We start from the raw sequence: 15,113 nt of genomic DNA, 5'->3' as shown, positions 1-15,113 counted from the left end.
TGTTTGTGTTGGGACCTACGTGTTTAGAGACAGACTTTTGTATAGTTTAGGGACATTGGGAGCTGCTTTTGACAGGAAAAATGAGTCAACAAAGTGAAGGGCTGGGGGGCTACAGACGGTGTGAAAATTCTTAAGGTGGCAGTTCTTACACAGTATGTGTTGTGTATGGGAGATTGAGTAGAAATGGCACCTTTCAATCGTTCCCTTACAAAACAATACATTTACTGTCTCTAAGCACAACCAAAACCCCCTTCCGCATCTCAAAGACCTGCCCGTAAACCTCCCTCAGCCCTTTGACTTTGACAGATCATTCTTGTCAATAGTAGCGGGGGGTTTTTGTAGACGTGTCTTTGTATTATGTTTTGAGAATCTGCAGAGAAAAAAAACGAGGTGGTTGTCGTCTTGATTTTATACATTTCAGTGTCCCTTGCTGGTTTTTGTCCCACAATCTTGTTGTGCTCCATAAATCACAAGGTTTGTTGTCCCCTTCCTCATGCTCGTGTACCCAAAAATGCCGCCGCTTTGGGGTATTTTTCAGCAGTGACTGTGGAAGCACTCCAGATAACCTGAGATTTACAAAGAGAAAGGGTCAAAAGATAAAAGGGGTAGACTAAATCGATTTCATGTTCTGGAAGGTTCTCTGTGGTCCTCAGGCTACATCTAACCACCTGTAACCCGATGACACAAACCCATACAAACAGTACCCAATTCACGTTTTATGCCATGCTTACTGTAAATTGAGCTATCTTAGCCGTCAGCTTGTAAATATTTTTCCCAATTTACCTTGGGGTTGGAAACACATGCTGGTGGAATCAGATTATGTACCACCTACAACAAAACACTCAACAATACACAATTTAACCACCCCACTAATTGTATTGATCTCTATTAGACTGGCTAGTTTAGCACACCTTACATAGACATTTTAATATTGTTAGCTTGCTGTTGGCCAGTTAGCGTCACTAAATTGGCAGCAAGATTGCTAGCCAGCTTAGAACCTACTAATCAACCTTATACAATTTATTATACACATTCATAATTACTACCAACACACAGTGTCACGGTATTCGTCATTTGAAGAAGAGGAATCATCGGACCAAAGCGCAGCGTCGTAAGTGTTCATGCTTGTTTTATTAAAACCGAACCCTATAACAAAAATAAACAAGAGAATAACCGAAACAGTCCTGTAAGGTGCAAAATACTAAACAGAAATGAACTACCCACAAAAACCATGTGGGGAAAAAGCTACCTAAGTATGGTTCCCAATCGGAGACAACGATAGACAGCTGTCCCTGATTGAGAACCACACCCGGCCAAACCAAAGAAATACAAAAACATAGAAAAGAGAACATAGAATGCCCACCAAAGTCACACCCTGAACAAACCAAAATGGAGACATAAAAAGCTCTAAGGTCAGGGCGGGACACACAGAGAGTGAGTTAGATATATTGACAATTCTGTTTTTTTCCCAGACAAGGGTGGAGTAGATGGCTACCAGATTGAGTTACTCTTATTTGCTAATGTTAGCTAGCTTACATTAGCGAACATTTAGTAAAAGATAGGACAAACAGACAAACATGTTTATTCTGCTGATGGAAGCTACCAGTCTAGCAGTGACTACCATGGCATAGGCAAAATTAATTGACAGTGATGCGTACCTCTAATTGAGAATCTTTTTGAAGGGAGAAAACGATAGTATCGCATCACTTCTCAGCTGTCGTCGTCTAAATGGATTCCCCATCCGTTCAGCCTGAAAATCCCTCTGCTAATCGTTGGTCACCGTAAGCATCATTCTTGATAGCCGCAAACCACTGGCAGCACCTGGGTAAATTTCTGGTGGGTAGAACGGTGACAGATTTACGCTCTTGTTTGTAATTAGCACAGCCAGACAGAACACCGTATGGGCATAATGACAAACTTTAGTGAAAAACAAATGTAAAAAAAAATGCTTAGAGAAGTTCTGAGATTAGTGTGTTGGTCGTTTGAAGTAAACCGCCATGAACCAAGTTTCTGGGCACTCCCACGTGGTTTATGAACTGGTACGTAAAACGACACTTGATTCAAAGAGTTTTTCAATTTAAATTATTATATGAACTTCTTGCACCCAACAGAATGCTATATATATGGGGCATACAACAATCTCAGCTCTGTAGATTTTGCTGTGAAGAGACAGAATCATTAGATGATTTATTCTGGTATTGCCACTATGTAGCTTGTTTCTGGTCACAGGTTCAGCAATGGTTAAAAAATCACAACATTCACTTAAAATGAACCTTACAAATAGCACTGTTGGGCAATTTGGAAAGCCATAGTCAGTCAATAAATGATATAATAATACTCATAGGGAAGGTTTTCATCTTTAGTTCACAATCTGTGGATACGATTAGAAAGATAAAATAATTATGTAAAACATCACAGCACAATTGAAAAATATTTGACACATGGAAACCAAACGAGGGAGGTCTATGGTGATAGGTGGGAGGGGCTGAGAGTGGCAGAGGGGTGGGATTAAAGAGCTGAGGTCTATGGTGATAGGTGGGATGGGCTGAGAGTGGCTGAGGGGTGGGATTAAAGAGTTTATGTTTGGTAATATATTATTGTTATGTGACTGCTTTATATAAAAGTACCATGCATGCAAAATGTATATGTAAAATGTGTAGCAGAAAAGCTGTACAAAAACAAAAAGATATTTGTCCTCCGAAGAGGGGGGGGGGGGGGGGGTCGTGGAGGGGTTTAAAAAATAAAATAAATAATAATATATAAATAACAACAAAAAAAATTATAATTATAAATAAATACAAATATTAAAAATAAAAATGTTTGTGGGCACACCCAATCTACCTAGCAGGGTGGTATCAGGATTCGCTATGAATGTCAGACTTAGTGGTTCACTATGAGCAGACGAATACACAGGGACACTGCCTGATTCTACCAGGGAAATGAAAATGTGCTAGTTGTAGCTTGTGGTTTGGATAATGTTGATGTTTATGATTAAACATAATGTTGTTAATATAGTAATGACCATATGCCGTGGCAGAGCCAGGGTGAAACTCCCCTTTAACTTAAGCATTTTAATTCTTAAACATGGTCCCTTTTATAGTGATTTATAGTCACTTTTAATCGACAAATGCTCGAATGGAAGAATAATCTAGTGGAGACGTAAACAGAAGTTTGGCACCAAAACCAGATGAATGGTCGTTTGACCACAAACGGATACATTTAGTATATTTTCATGATCAACGCTAAAATTACTGGCTAACATTGCTTCAATTACAAAATGTATTTTCAATAAACAGTTTTACTCAATCATTTTATTTGTTGTTGCTAGAATTATTAGGGCATTAAGAATAGATTCGTGACACCCTCAGTCGAATGTAGCACACAGCTGTAGGCAGGAACAGATGTAGCCTAACAATGAAAAGAAAAAAGAAAGAAAAGAATAACCAATCACTGTTAGACGCTGGTCCTCACAAAGAGATAGAAACAGAGAAATATAACGAGAGACCGAGACACTATCTCTTAGCACACTCCTCCCCACCACACCTCACCTTCCGGAGGCGGAAGAGAGGAGTTAGCGGAGGCCTATCGACTCCTTGGTTAGTAAGAGGAAAAAAGGATGTGGCATTTGACTCTCCTCTTGTGTGTGAGTGTATGAGTGTGTGTGACAGACACTGAGACCAAAGAGATCATTTCTTCATTAGAGAAGCTATGAATATCATGAGATTGGGGACATGGAGGAATATGAGTGTGTGTGTGTTCTGTGAATCTGTGTTTGTGACTGCGACCTGAACCAAGCAGACGTGGATTTCTCTTTGTCTGCCAAGGAACCTGCTGCAATCCTCCCTGCAGCTGTGTAACAAAATCATTTTAAAAGTAAATGGAATTTCTAGAATACACTTAAGTATCAAAAGTAGAAGTATAAATCATTTCAAATTCCTGTTGTTTCTGTCAAAATGTAACGAGCACTTTTGGGTGTCAGGGAAAATGTATGGAGTAAAAAGTACATTATTTTCTCAAGGAATGTAGTGAAGTAAAAGTTGGCAAAAATATAAATAGTAAAGTACAGATACAAAAAAAACTACTTAAGTAGCACCACTAGTTAGACCTGCCTGGAGTTACCTCCCACTGGCATTAAGGTACAAAAGCCCCCTCACCATGACAAGGTGACTGTCCCAGAGGAATGTCATCTTGATATATCAGAGAGGAATAAAACATTAGAGAGGGTGAGAGGAAGGGGGGGGGGGGGGGGTTCTACCCAGCTGCGTATTATGCAGGAGATCTACAGATGCGATGATGTGCATTATGTGGATTGCATAATCTCAACACCTTTTCAGAACCCACAGGGCTGTGCCTTATACAGCAGGTGCTGAATTGCTAATAGTTATGTCAATGCACAAGTTATATGTATTGACGTGTACTATGGATAGCTCTTTAAAACCACTGTTATCAAAGGCTGTGTGCAACATGGGTGTTGTACAGAAGGTGTGCCTATACAGGTGTATAGATATGAAGTATGAGTGTATGGATATAGTATATAGATGTTTAAGTACGCGGCTGTATGAAGAAGTGGGTAAGTGTCAGTGTGCTGCGGTGCTCAGGTTTCTCTCCCCCTCTCTGGCCGTGTCTAGACCTGACAGGTTCATGTAGCTTTATTGTTCTGATCATGGAGTTCTGATCTCGTCATGCATCGACACCTACATTTAAATGTGTCCACAGTGTGTCCGGATTCCCTTTTCCCGCGCTATATTCAAATGCCGGTATCCATTCTACAAACGGTGGAATAGGCTAAATATGATACCGCAACAGCAACCGATGGCAGTAGCTAACTACTGTAGCTAACTAGCCGGCTAACCTCTGTTAGCTAGCAAGCAACGCTAAAGGGATTGAAAATGGGTTAGCATATTAGCTAGCTGGTTAGCATTTAGGAGTCCGGCAAACACGTTCCTCACACGCTAGGAACGTATTTACTTGTTATAATGAAAAGGTGCCTCTCGGTCCCAAAACACAATTTTTGTGGAGACTTGTGGGAGGAGCGCTGATGACGTCGCCCACTCTATATGCTTTTGGTAGCTTGATTGTGTCCAGACTGAGGAGAAATCTACACACAATGCATCTCTGACCAGCTCCTGAAGTGGTCAGACAGATCCGATCACAATCAGACCACAAAGCCACTTTTGTGCGTCTAAACCCGTCTTTTCAATGCGATCTTCCTATTCTGATAGCAGAAGTCACATGTAAGTATCAAGTGTAGACACGACCTCTCTCTCTCGCTCTGAACTCCCAGTAGAGTCCTGTCCTGCTGTAACCTCACTATGGCCCTAATGGACCTCATCAGCAACACGCTGGGACAGAGACACTCTCCCTACATTTCTCTCACTGTCTCTCTCTCCTTTCGCTCCATGATTTCTCTCTCTTTTATGCATATGTGACTGTCTGTGTGTGTCTTCCACAGTCTGCCCTTCCTGGTGTTGGCTGTGCAATGGGGCGAGAGGTGTGAACCCAAAGCCAACGTGTACTGTAGACTACAACTGCTTGCCTCTTATCTATACAGTTGTCTATGAACCAACCCAGAACAGTGTGTCTAGGACTGGAGTGTTCGCTTGTGAACTCTGTCTGCACATTTCGGTTATGTATTCATTTCTCTCTCATGTATGAGGAGAACACATTTAGGCCATGCATCTGTTTAGCCATCGTTCTGAACAAACTCCCTTTTAGGATCAGTTAATGAACAGCCTGTGTGTTTTAATGACCATTGTCCATAACTGACTAGTGCTGCAGGTAGTTTAGCCCTCTCTCCTCTCCTCTCCTCTCCTCTCCTCTCCTCTCCTCTCCTCTCCTCTCCAGAGATGGCTCTTAATGGGATCAGTGGGACAGAGGGAAGAGAGAGGAGAAGAGTCAAGGGGATGAAAGCTGGTCCAGCAAACACATCATCCTAATCGCCACTGACCCCTCCCACCCAGCCAACTGAGAAACTGTAGAATATACATTTTATTAACTAACATGAACTCTCATTGGTTCCCTTGTTGTTCCCCAGGGTCCCTACAGGGGGAGCACCAGCGCAGACTGTACAAGGAGCTGATGGCCAACTACAACCGCCTGGAGAGACCAGTGATCAACGACTCCTCTCCTCTTCTGGTGGAGCTGGGAATGACTCTGCTGCAGATCATAGACGTGGTGAGGGAGGGACTGTGTATTTGTGTGTGTCGGGGTGTGGGTGCGTGTGAGAGGTGTATGTTGATTTAACAAGGACTGACACGGACTGACACTACTGGTGTATAAGACAGATGTTTTAACTTCAAACATTCTGTTGAGAGTGTGTGTGTGTGTGTGTGTATGTGTAGAGGTGACGTACAGTGGCAGGTATGTACTTCTGAGATTAGGTCCCGTATCTGCAGACATGTAGAGATAATGCACTTCTGCTGTTTGCCTCCTGTTATATAAGATCTCCCAGACAGACTCTCTGTCATTGCTCATCCATATATTTATATGTACATGTATATATCCTTATTCCATTCCTTTACTTAGATTTGTGTTTACTAGGTAGTTGTTGTGGAATTGTTAGATTACATGTTAGATATTGCTGCACTGTCGGAACTAGAAGCACAAGCATTTCAATACACTTGCAATAACATCTGCTAACCATGTGTACGTGACCAATAACATTTTACTTGATTTGATTTAGAATCCATACCACGACGAATTGAGGCTCTTCTGAGGGCCAAAGGGGGTGCAACTCAATATTAGGAAGGTGTTCCTAATGTTTTGTTTACTCAATGTAAATCGCCAAATGAAGAAAAATGTGCCTACTTGAATGTCAGTTCCTCAGAAATGTAGACTGATGTGTGTGTGTGTGTGTGTGTGTATGTGTGTATGTGTGCGAGAGAGAGTCTCACCAGAGGGATGCTAATGCAGCGCATTTCATGCTTTAGCAAAGATCTAGAAACTCCGTCACACTTCCCCACATGCTGTGTGTGTGTGTGCACTGTGTGTGTCCACTGAGAGAGTTCAGCACCACCATTCCATCGCCTCACAGTCAGAACAGACCCATGTTGAGACTTTGACACATGGGACACATCACCACCCCATAGTAGGCTGTCTAATCCCTATGTTCTAGTCATTAGATCCTCAATAGCTCTATCATTCATTCATACACACACACACACACACACACACACACACACACTTCAGTGACCTGTGAAGGGTATGATCATACTTTTATAATTACCATCTAATTACCAGAGATATATCTACAGTACCTCAGTAGCCTTAACATCTGGGCTGCTATGCTGCTTAATGATGCAGAGAGGGTTTGAAAGGCTGGCCATGGCTCACATCAACACCATCATCCCAGACATGCATGTAGGTCAACAGAGTGGAGCTTGTATGAACCTTTAGGGGTGTGTAGGGTGTTTTAGCAATGTTAGGAGTGTGTGTCCTCTCCTCCAGATTATCTTCTCTGTCAAGGGCCCATGGGGCAGTTGTGTTTCCCCCCTGGATGTCAGTCAGTCATTCAGAGCTGCAGAAAACAACACAAGTGTGTCTGTTAAACTCTCAGAGCGAACCAAACTGTTTCTGTGTTAAATATGGCTTTTACAATTCCCATTCGTCAGCCAGACTCTGAGGAATGAGGAAACGGAAAGGAAATATAGCCGGACAGAGCATGCAGTTCCCCTCAGGACTTTATAGTGTCTCTGAAATGGGTTTTGGCTTTGGCTCGCTCAACTTTCTCTCTATTCAGAGTTGAGTGAGTGAGAGAGAAGTGTATGTGTTTTACTGAAGTCTTGAGCTCCTACAGACGGTAGGCAATTAAGGTCACAGTTATGAAAACTTAGGACACTAAAGAGGCCTTTCTACTAACTTGAAAAACACCAAAAGAAAGATGCCCAGAGTCCCTGCTCATCTGCAAGGAGGCATGAGGACTGCAGATGTGGCCATAAATTGCAATGTCCGTACTGTGAGACGCCTAAGAAAGCCTTTCTGGGAAATTGGACGGACAGCTGATCGTCCTCGCAGTGACAGACCACGTGTAACAACACCTTCACAGGATCAGCTGAGGGACAGGTACAGGATGGCAACAACAACTGCCCGAGTTACACCAGGAACGCACAATCCCTCCTTCTGTGCTCAGACTGTCCGCAATAGGCTGAGAGAGGCTGGACTGAGGGCTTGTAGGCCTGTTGTAAGGCAGGTCCTCACCGGACATCACTGGCAACATCGTCGCCAATGGGCACAAACCCACCGTCGCTGAAGCAGACAGGACTGGCAAAAGTGCTCTTCTCTGACGAGTCGCGGTTTTGCCTCACCATGGCTGATGGTCGGATTCGCATTTATCGTTGAAGGAATGAGCGTTACACCGAGGCCTGTACTCTGGAGCGGGATCGATTTGGAGGTGGTCAGGGGCGGTGTGTCACAGCATCATCGGACTGAGCTTGTTGTCATTGCAGCAATCTCAACGCTGTGCGTTCCAGGGAAGACATCCTCCTCCCTCATGTGGTACCCTTCCTGCAGGCTCATCCTGACATGACCCTCCAGCATGACAATGCCACCAGACATACTGCTCGTTCTGTGCGTGATTTCCTGCACGACCGGAATGTCAGTATTCTGCCATGGCCAGTGAAGAGCCCGGATCTTGCCCCGAACTGGGTCAGAATATAATGATGTAATTACTTGTCGAAGGTGTCCAATGGGGTATCTCCTCGTAGACCGAGTTCCTCCTCCTCCTCTGATGGCGACACCTCTGTTGTTACCGGGTGTAAGTCTATGATTGTCCACTCTATGTCAGTGTCCTTTCTCGTAGTGCTCTGTTTCCTCGCCCTCGTTCTGTGAGAGGGGTCTTCTAGGGACGGCTAATCATCAGTGGGAAAGGTTCCAGCGTGGAATGAAAGCAATGTATACCCATGATTCCTTGGATAACCTGGTGGTCCTGCTTGAATTCACCTTCTTAGATACAGCTACTCAACCATAGCATTGATTGTTAAGAGTTTATTTTGTCTTCTTCAACCTCGTGTTGGATTTTGGGGATGCGACTAATCCTCGACCTTGGCTGCAGCGCACAGCCATCTAGTCTGATATGTAAATTCTTAACTCACATGTTTTAAACCCTCAGGCCTGTCTTTATGGCAAGTTCTCTGGGCATAACTAGTTACGAGGCAAGGTCTGGATTTTACTCAGATCCAATTTAGACAACTAACTTCGCATTTCATCTTTACAAAAACATTCTCTTTGATCTGGACATTTTCCACACAACGTACAGTATGCAAACATGAGGTACATATCATGCAAACTCTTCAAGTTACAATGTCTTCAATATAACGTCGTCATTGAACATTTAATAACATAACAAAAAGCATTCATTTTCATATTCCATCTATCGTCATTACCACCATTTTGATTTACGAAATATATTGTCCCAAAGTCCATTTATTGCATGTTACTGTTCTGAGGTTGATGCCCCATAGGGCCATCATACATTCCATTCTTCTACACTGAGGGGACAAAGGATTTTGTCTGCTGCCTTAAGATTTACAATGGGAGTGAGGTGTCATAATATCCCCTACCTCTCTACTCCCACCTTTGGTGGGGTGTGAGAGATATCTATGCAGAATTGTGGTCAACGTTAACCTGACCCGAACAGGCCAGTCATGACACCACCATAGTCCCTGTGCCCAAGAACGCCAAGGTAACCTGTCTAAATGACTATCGCCCCGTAGCACTCACATCTGTAGCCATGAAATGCTTTGAAAGGCTGGTAATGGCTCATCATCATCCCAGACACTCTGGACCCGGTCCATTTCGCTTACTGACCCAACAGAGCCACAGATACCGACATCTCTATTGTACTCCACACTGCCCTTTCCCACCTGGACACGAGGAACATCTACAGAGGCTTCGGAAAATATTCGGACCCCTTGACTTTTTCCACATTTTGTTACGTTACAGCCTTATTCTAAAATGGATTACATAAAAAAAATCTGAAGCAATCTATACACTATACCCCATAATGACAAAGCAAAAATAGGTTTTTAGACATTTTTGCAAATGTATTAAAAATTAAAAACAGATACCTTATTTACATAAGTATTCAGACCCTTTGCCATGACACTTGAAACTGAGTTCAGATGCATCCTGTTTCCATTGATCATCCTTGAGATGTTTCTACAATTTGAAAGGTCCACAGTTGACAGTGCATGTCAGAGAAAAAAACCAAGCAATAAGGTTAAAGGAATTGTCCGTAGAGCTCCGGGACAGGATTGTGCCGAGGCACAATCCGAGGTACCAAAACATTTCTGCAGCATTGGAGGTCCCCAAGAACACAGTGGCCTCCATCTTTCTTAAATAGAGATGGCCGCCCGACCAAACTGAGCAATCGGGGGAGAAGGGCCTTGGTCAGGGAGGTGACCAAGAACCCGATGGTCACTCTGACAAAGCTCTAGAGTTCCTCTGTGGAGATGGGAGAAGCTTCCAGAAGGACAACCATCTCTGCAGCACTCCACCAACGAGGCCTTTATGGTAGAGTCGCCAGATGGAAGCCATTCCTCAGTAAAAGGCACATGACAAACTGCTTGGAGTTTGCCAAAAGTCACCTAAAGACTCTCAGACCATGAGAAACAAGATTCTCTGGTCTGATGAAACCAAGATTGAACTCTTTGGCCTGAATGTCAAGTGTCACGTCTGGAGGAAACCTGGTACCATCCCTATGGTGAAGCATGGATGTGGTAGCATCATGGTGTGGGGATGTTTTTTAGCGACAGGGACTGGGAGACTAGTCAGGATTGAGGAAAAGATGAATGGAGCAAAGTACAGAGAGATACTTGATGAAAACCTGCTCCAGAGCATTTAGGACCTCAGACTGGGGCGAAGGTTCACCTTCCAACAGGACAGCGACCCTAAGAACACATCCAAGACAATGCAGGAGTGGCTTCGGGACATGTCTCTGAATGTCCTTGAGTGGCCCAGCCAGAGCCCAGTCTTAAATCCGATCCAAAATCTCTGGAGAGACCTGAAAATAGCTGTGCAATGACGCTCCCCATCCAACCTGACAGAGTTTGAGAGGACCTGCAGAGAAGAATGGGAGAAACTCCCCAAATACAGGGGTGCCAAGCTTGTAGTGTCATACCCAAGAAGACTCAAGGCTGTAATCACTGCCAAAGGTGCTTCAACAAAGTACTAAATAAAGGGTCTGAATACTTTTGTAAATGTGATATTTCAGTTTTTTTGTGAATTAGCAAAAATGTCTATAAACCAGTTTTTGCTTTGTCATTATGGGGTATTGTGTGTAGATTGATGAGGGCAAAAAACTATTCAATCAATTTTAGAATAAGGCTGTAACGTAACGAAATGGGAAAAAGTCAAGGGGTCTGAATACTTTCCGAATGCACTGTATGTGAGAATGCTGTTCATTGACTACATCTCAGCATTCAAAGTCATAGTGCCCTCCAAGCTCGTCACTTAGTTAAGGACCCTGGGACTGAACATTTCCCTCTGCAACTGGATCCTGGACTTCCTGACGGGCCGCTTCCAGGTGGTGAGGGTAGGCAACAACACATCCAACACGCTGACCCTCAACACGGTAGCTTCTCAGGGGTGCATGTGTAGCGTGGTTCGTTCTGCGTTGTGTACTTTTAATTAGGACGCTGCCACAACTGGAGGTCTGCTAGTTGAATTATTTTTATAGGCCCTGCACACGAAGAGACAACACACAATATGTTAGCCCTTGGCGCAGTCATAGCTCTCAGGCACCTGCGCAAGCACATGGACACTCACTCAAACACTGTCCCAAGTACTCACAAGTTATTTCAATAGATACTCTAGTTAGCGAGCTTGGTGAAACGTGTTAACATAAATCTTTATCTTGTCCACATTGTAACAAACTTATGGTTGCATAACAGCACATTGTGTGACATTTTGACAATTTCGGAGCCAAGGACAACATACCTTGCTATGCCGAAGGTCAGGCAAAAGCGAAGGGTCAAACCAAAATATACAAAACTTTTACAATCACATGTATGTACAATATTGATATGAAAAAGTGTTTGTACACCAAAGAATAACATTAGCTATGCAGCTGTAATTAAATAAACACACTGAATTATTATTAATATTATTATCAAATTATTAACATTCCCCTCTTGACCTGGCCTATTTGAATTGGTCCTTGTGTGCAACTTGGTGCATAATCTAGGGGAAGCAAGGAAAGAAAAAAACCATTTCACACCCGCAGGGCGACAGAGTAACCCAGCGTAGTCCCTTAATTCTAGACCCACAAATGGTCGATCAGCTGAAAAGCTATCCCGCGAAGGATTACGAAAAATAAGGGGTAGCTAATCCATTATTCAACCGTATACGAAAAATGCCATAAATTATTTATGCCGATGGACTACACACAAAGTTACATGAATTGCCAAATATATTAGACAAACTCACAAATCATTCTAAGACACGCTTAGATTACTACATATACATGTATATAAAAAAGAAAAGGTAGGCAATATCCTGCCATCACTGAGAAACCAGGAACTGTTTCATTTCCTGTGTAGACATAGTTTGTATTAGCCTATTCACTTGCTTAATACGTCTGTCTAGTCCGAACACCCTCACTCAAAAACCTAGCAGGAATGTCACAGACAGCACTAACCCTGCTCAGAGGTCTGACCTCAGGATGGGGAGTATTACAGATTGGCATATTCGGAGCTAGCACACTTTCAGTTACAGACTCAACGCTAGTACTGTCAGACGACTGATCAGAATCCTGGTAGATTGACACAGACCACACTGACGAAGCATCTACAACCAAGGTATCTGTCAGAGCATCATCCACACGGAATGGAGTTTCGCAATCAGAACTCTTGTAGGCTTCGTGGATATCTCTCTGGTCCACTTCCGCTGATGCACACATCATTTAACGGGGCCTTCATACGGTTGTTCCACCTCACTTCCATCAGCTGGGACTTCACCATCCTCTTGGAGTAACCTCCCAGAAGACTCAGGAAGGCCTGCTACCCAGTGGACAGTCTGCTACCCAGTGGACAGTCTTCTACCCAGTGGACAGGCCTGCTACCCAGTGGACAGTCTGATACCCAGTGGACAATCTGCTACCCAGTGGACAATCTGCTACCCAGTGGACAGGCCTGCTACCCAGTGGACAGGCCTGCTACCCAGTGGACAGTCTGCTACCCAGTGGACAGTCTTCTACCCAGTGGACAGGCCTGCTACCCAGTGGACAGTCTGATACCCAGTGGACAATCTGCTACCCAGTGGACAATCTGCTACCCAGTGGACAGGCCTGCTACCCAGTGGACAGGCCTGCTACCCAGTGGACAATCTGCTACCCAGTGGACAGTCTGCTACCCAGTGGACAGTCTGCTACCCAGTGGACAGTCTGCTACCCAGTGGACAGGCCTGCTACCCAGTGGACAGTCTGCTACCAAATGGACAGGCCTGCTACCCAGTGGACAGGCCTGCTACCCAGTGGACAGGCCTGCTACCCAGTGGACAGGCCTGCTACCCAGTGGACAGTCTGCTACCCAGTGGACAGTCTGCTACCCAGGGGACAGTCCTGGTGTCACTCCCATCCATTTGGCTGGACTCTGCAGACATCTCAGAGATCACGTCACCACTGGATAGAGATCCATGTAGTAAGGTGTTGGATACGATATGTGTTCAGTGAGCTGTTCTTCGCAACCACTATGTACACCACACTCTCCCAGCGATCAGCCAGTTTCTTCTTGCCCCTGTTCCTCTTGTTAGCAAGTAGAACTCTGTCTCTCTTCTGCACCGAGTGACCCTTAGACCGTCTGTTGTAGACCTCGGCTTGTCTCTTTTGTTGCTTACTGGCATGGTGCTGGGCCAATGTCATGGCCTCTCTCAGATCCTCACCCAGAGACTGGACATACTTATCCACATCTACTGTGTCCCCATCCAACAGCACACTTTCAAACATAGCATCTACCGGCAACCTAGGGGTGCGTCCAAACATCAGGAAGAAGGGTGGAAACCCAGTAGTCTCATGAACAGTGCAGTTATAAAAAGTTATATTTTGGTTTCATCTGACCATATGACATTATCCCAATCTTCTTCTGGATCATCCAAATGCTCTTTAGCAAACTTCAGACGGGCCTGGACATGTACTGGCTTAAGCAAGGGGACACGTCTGGCACTGCAGGATTTGAGTCCCTGGCGGCGTAGTGTGTTACTGATGGTAGGCTTTGTTACTTTGGTCCCAGCTCTCTGCAGGTCATTCACTAGGTCCCCCCATGTGGTTCTGGGATTTTTGCTCACCGTTCTTGTGATCATTTTGTCCCCACGGGGGGAGATCTTGCGTGGAGCCCCAGATCGAGGGAGATTATCAGTGGTCTTGTATGTCTTCCATTTCCTAATAATTGCTCCCACAGTTGATTTCTTCAAACCAAGCTGCTTACCTATTGCAGATTCAGTCTTCCCAGCCTGGTGCAGGTCTACAATTTTGTTTCTGGTGTCCTTTGACAGCTCTTTGGTCTTGGCCATAGTGGAGTTTGGAGTGTGACTGTTTGAGGTTGTGGACAGGTGTCTTTTATACTGATAACAAGTTCAAACAGGTGCCATTAATATAGGTAACGAGTGGAGGACAGAGGAGCCTCTTAAAGAAGAAGTTACAGGTCTGTGAGAGCCAGAAATCTTGCTTGTTTGTTATTGACCAAATACTTATTTTCCACCATAATTTACAAATAAATTCATAAAAAATCCTACAATGTGATTTTCTGGATTTATTTTCCTTATTTTGTCTGTCATAGTTGAAGTGTACTTTTGATGAAAATTACAGGCCTCTCTCATCTTTTTAAGTGGGAGAACTTGCACAATTGGTGGCTGACTAAATACTTTTTTGCCCCACTGTATGTACCTCTGCACATCGACTCGGTACGGGTACCCTGTGTATATAGCCAAGTTATTGTTACTCATTGTGTGTTTATTATTACTTTTATTATGACGTGTTTAACTTTTCTATTATTTCTCTATTTTCTGTCTCTGCCTTGTTGGGAAGGGCCCATAAGTAAGCATTTCACTGTTAGTCTACACCTGTTGTTTACGAAGCATGTGACAAATGACATTTGATTTGATTCACACACAGTCTTTTTCAG

At 43.9% G+C, this 15,113-nt stretch overlaps 1 protein-coding gene across 1 annotated transcript in view; it reads left to right on the top strand.

The window, feature by feature from the left end:
* The window catches only part of LOC110505019 (neuronal acetylcholine receptor subunit alpha-7-like), a 76,668-nt gene that overhangs the window by 29,389 nt on the left and 32,166 nt on the right, over positions 1-15,113 (top strand). Inside the window, exon 3 of the mRNA XM_036969606.1 lies at positions 6,035-6,174. Within this exon, the coding sequence (XP_036825501.1) occupies positions 6,035-6,174 (140 nt within the window). The remainder of the gene's footprint in view (positions 1-6,034; positions 6,175-15,113) is intronic.

This window comes from Oncorhynchus mykiss, chromosome 31 (assembly GCF_013265735.2).
Source record: "Oncorhynchus mykiss isolate Arlee chromosome 31, USDA_OmykA_1.1, whole genome shotgun sequence".
NCBI lineage: Eukaryota > Metazoa > Chordata > Actinopteri > Salmoniformes > Salmonidae > Oncorhynchus > Oncorhynchus mykiss.
The sequence above is the reverse complement of the archived record's forward strand: the minus strand, read 5'-3'. Positions and strand labels throughout refer to the sequence as shown.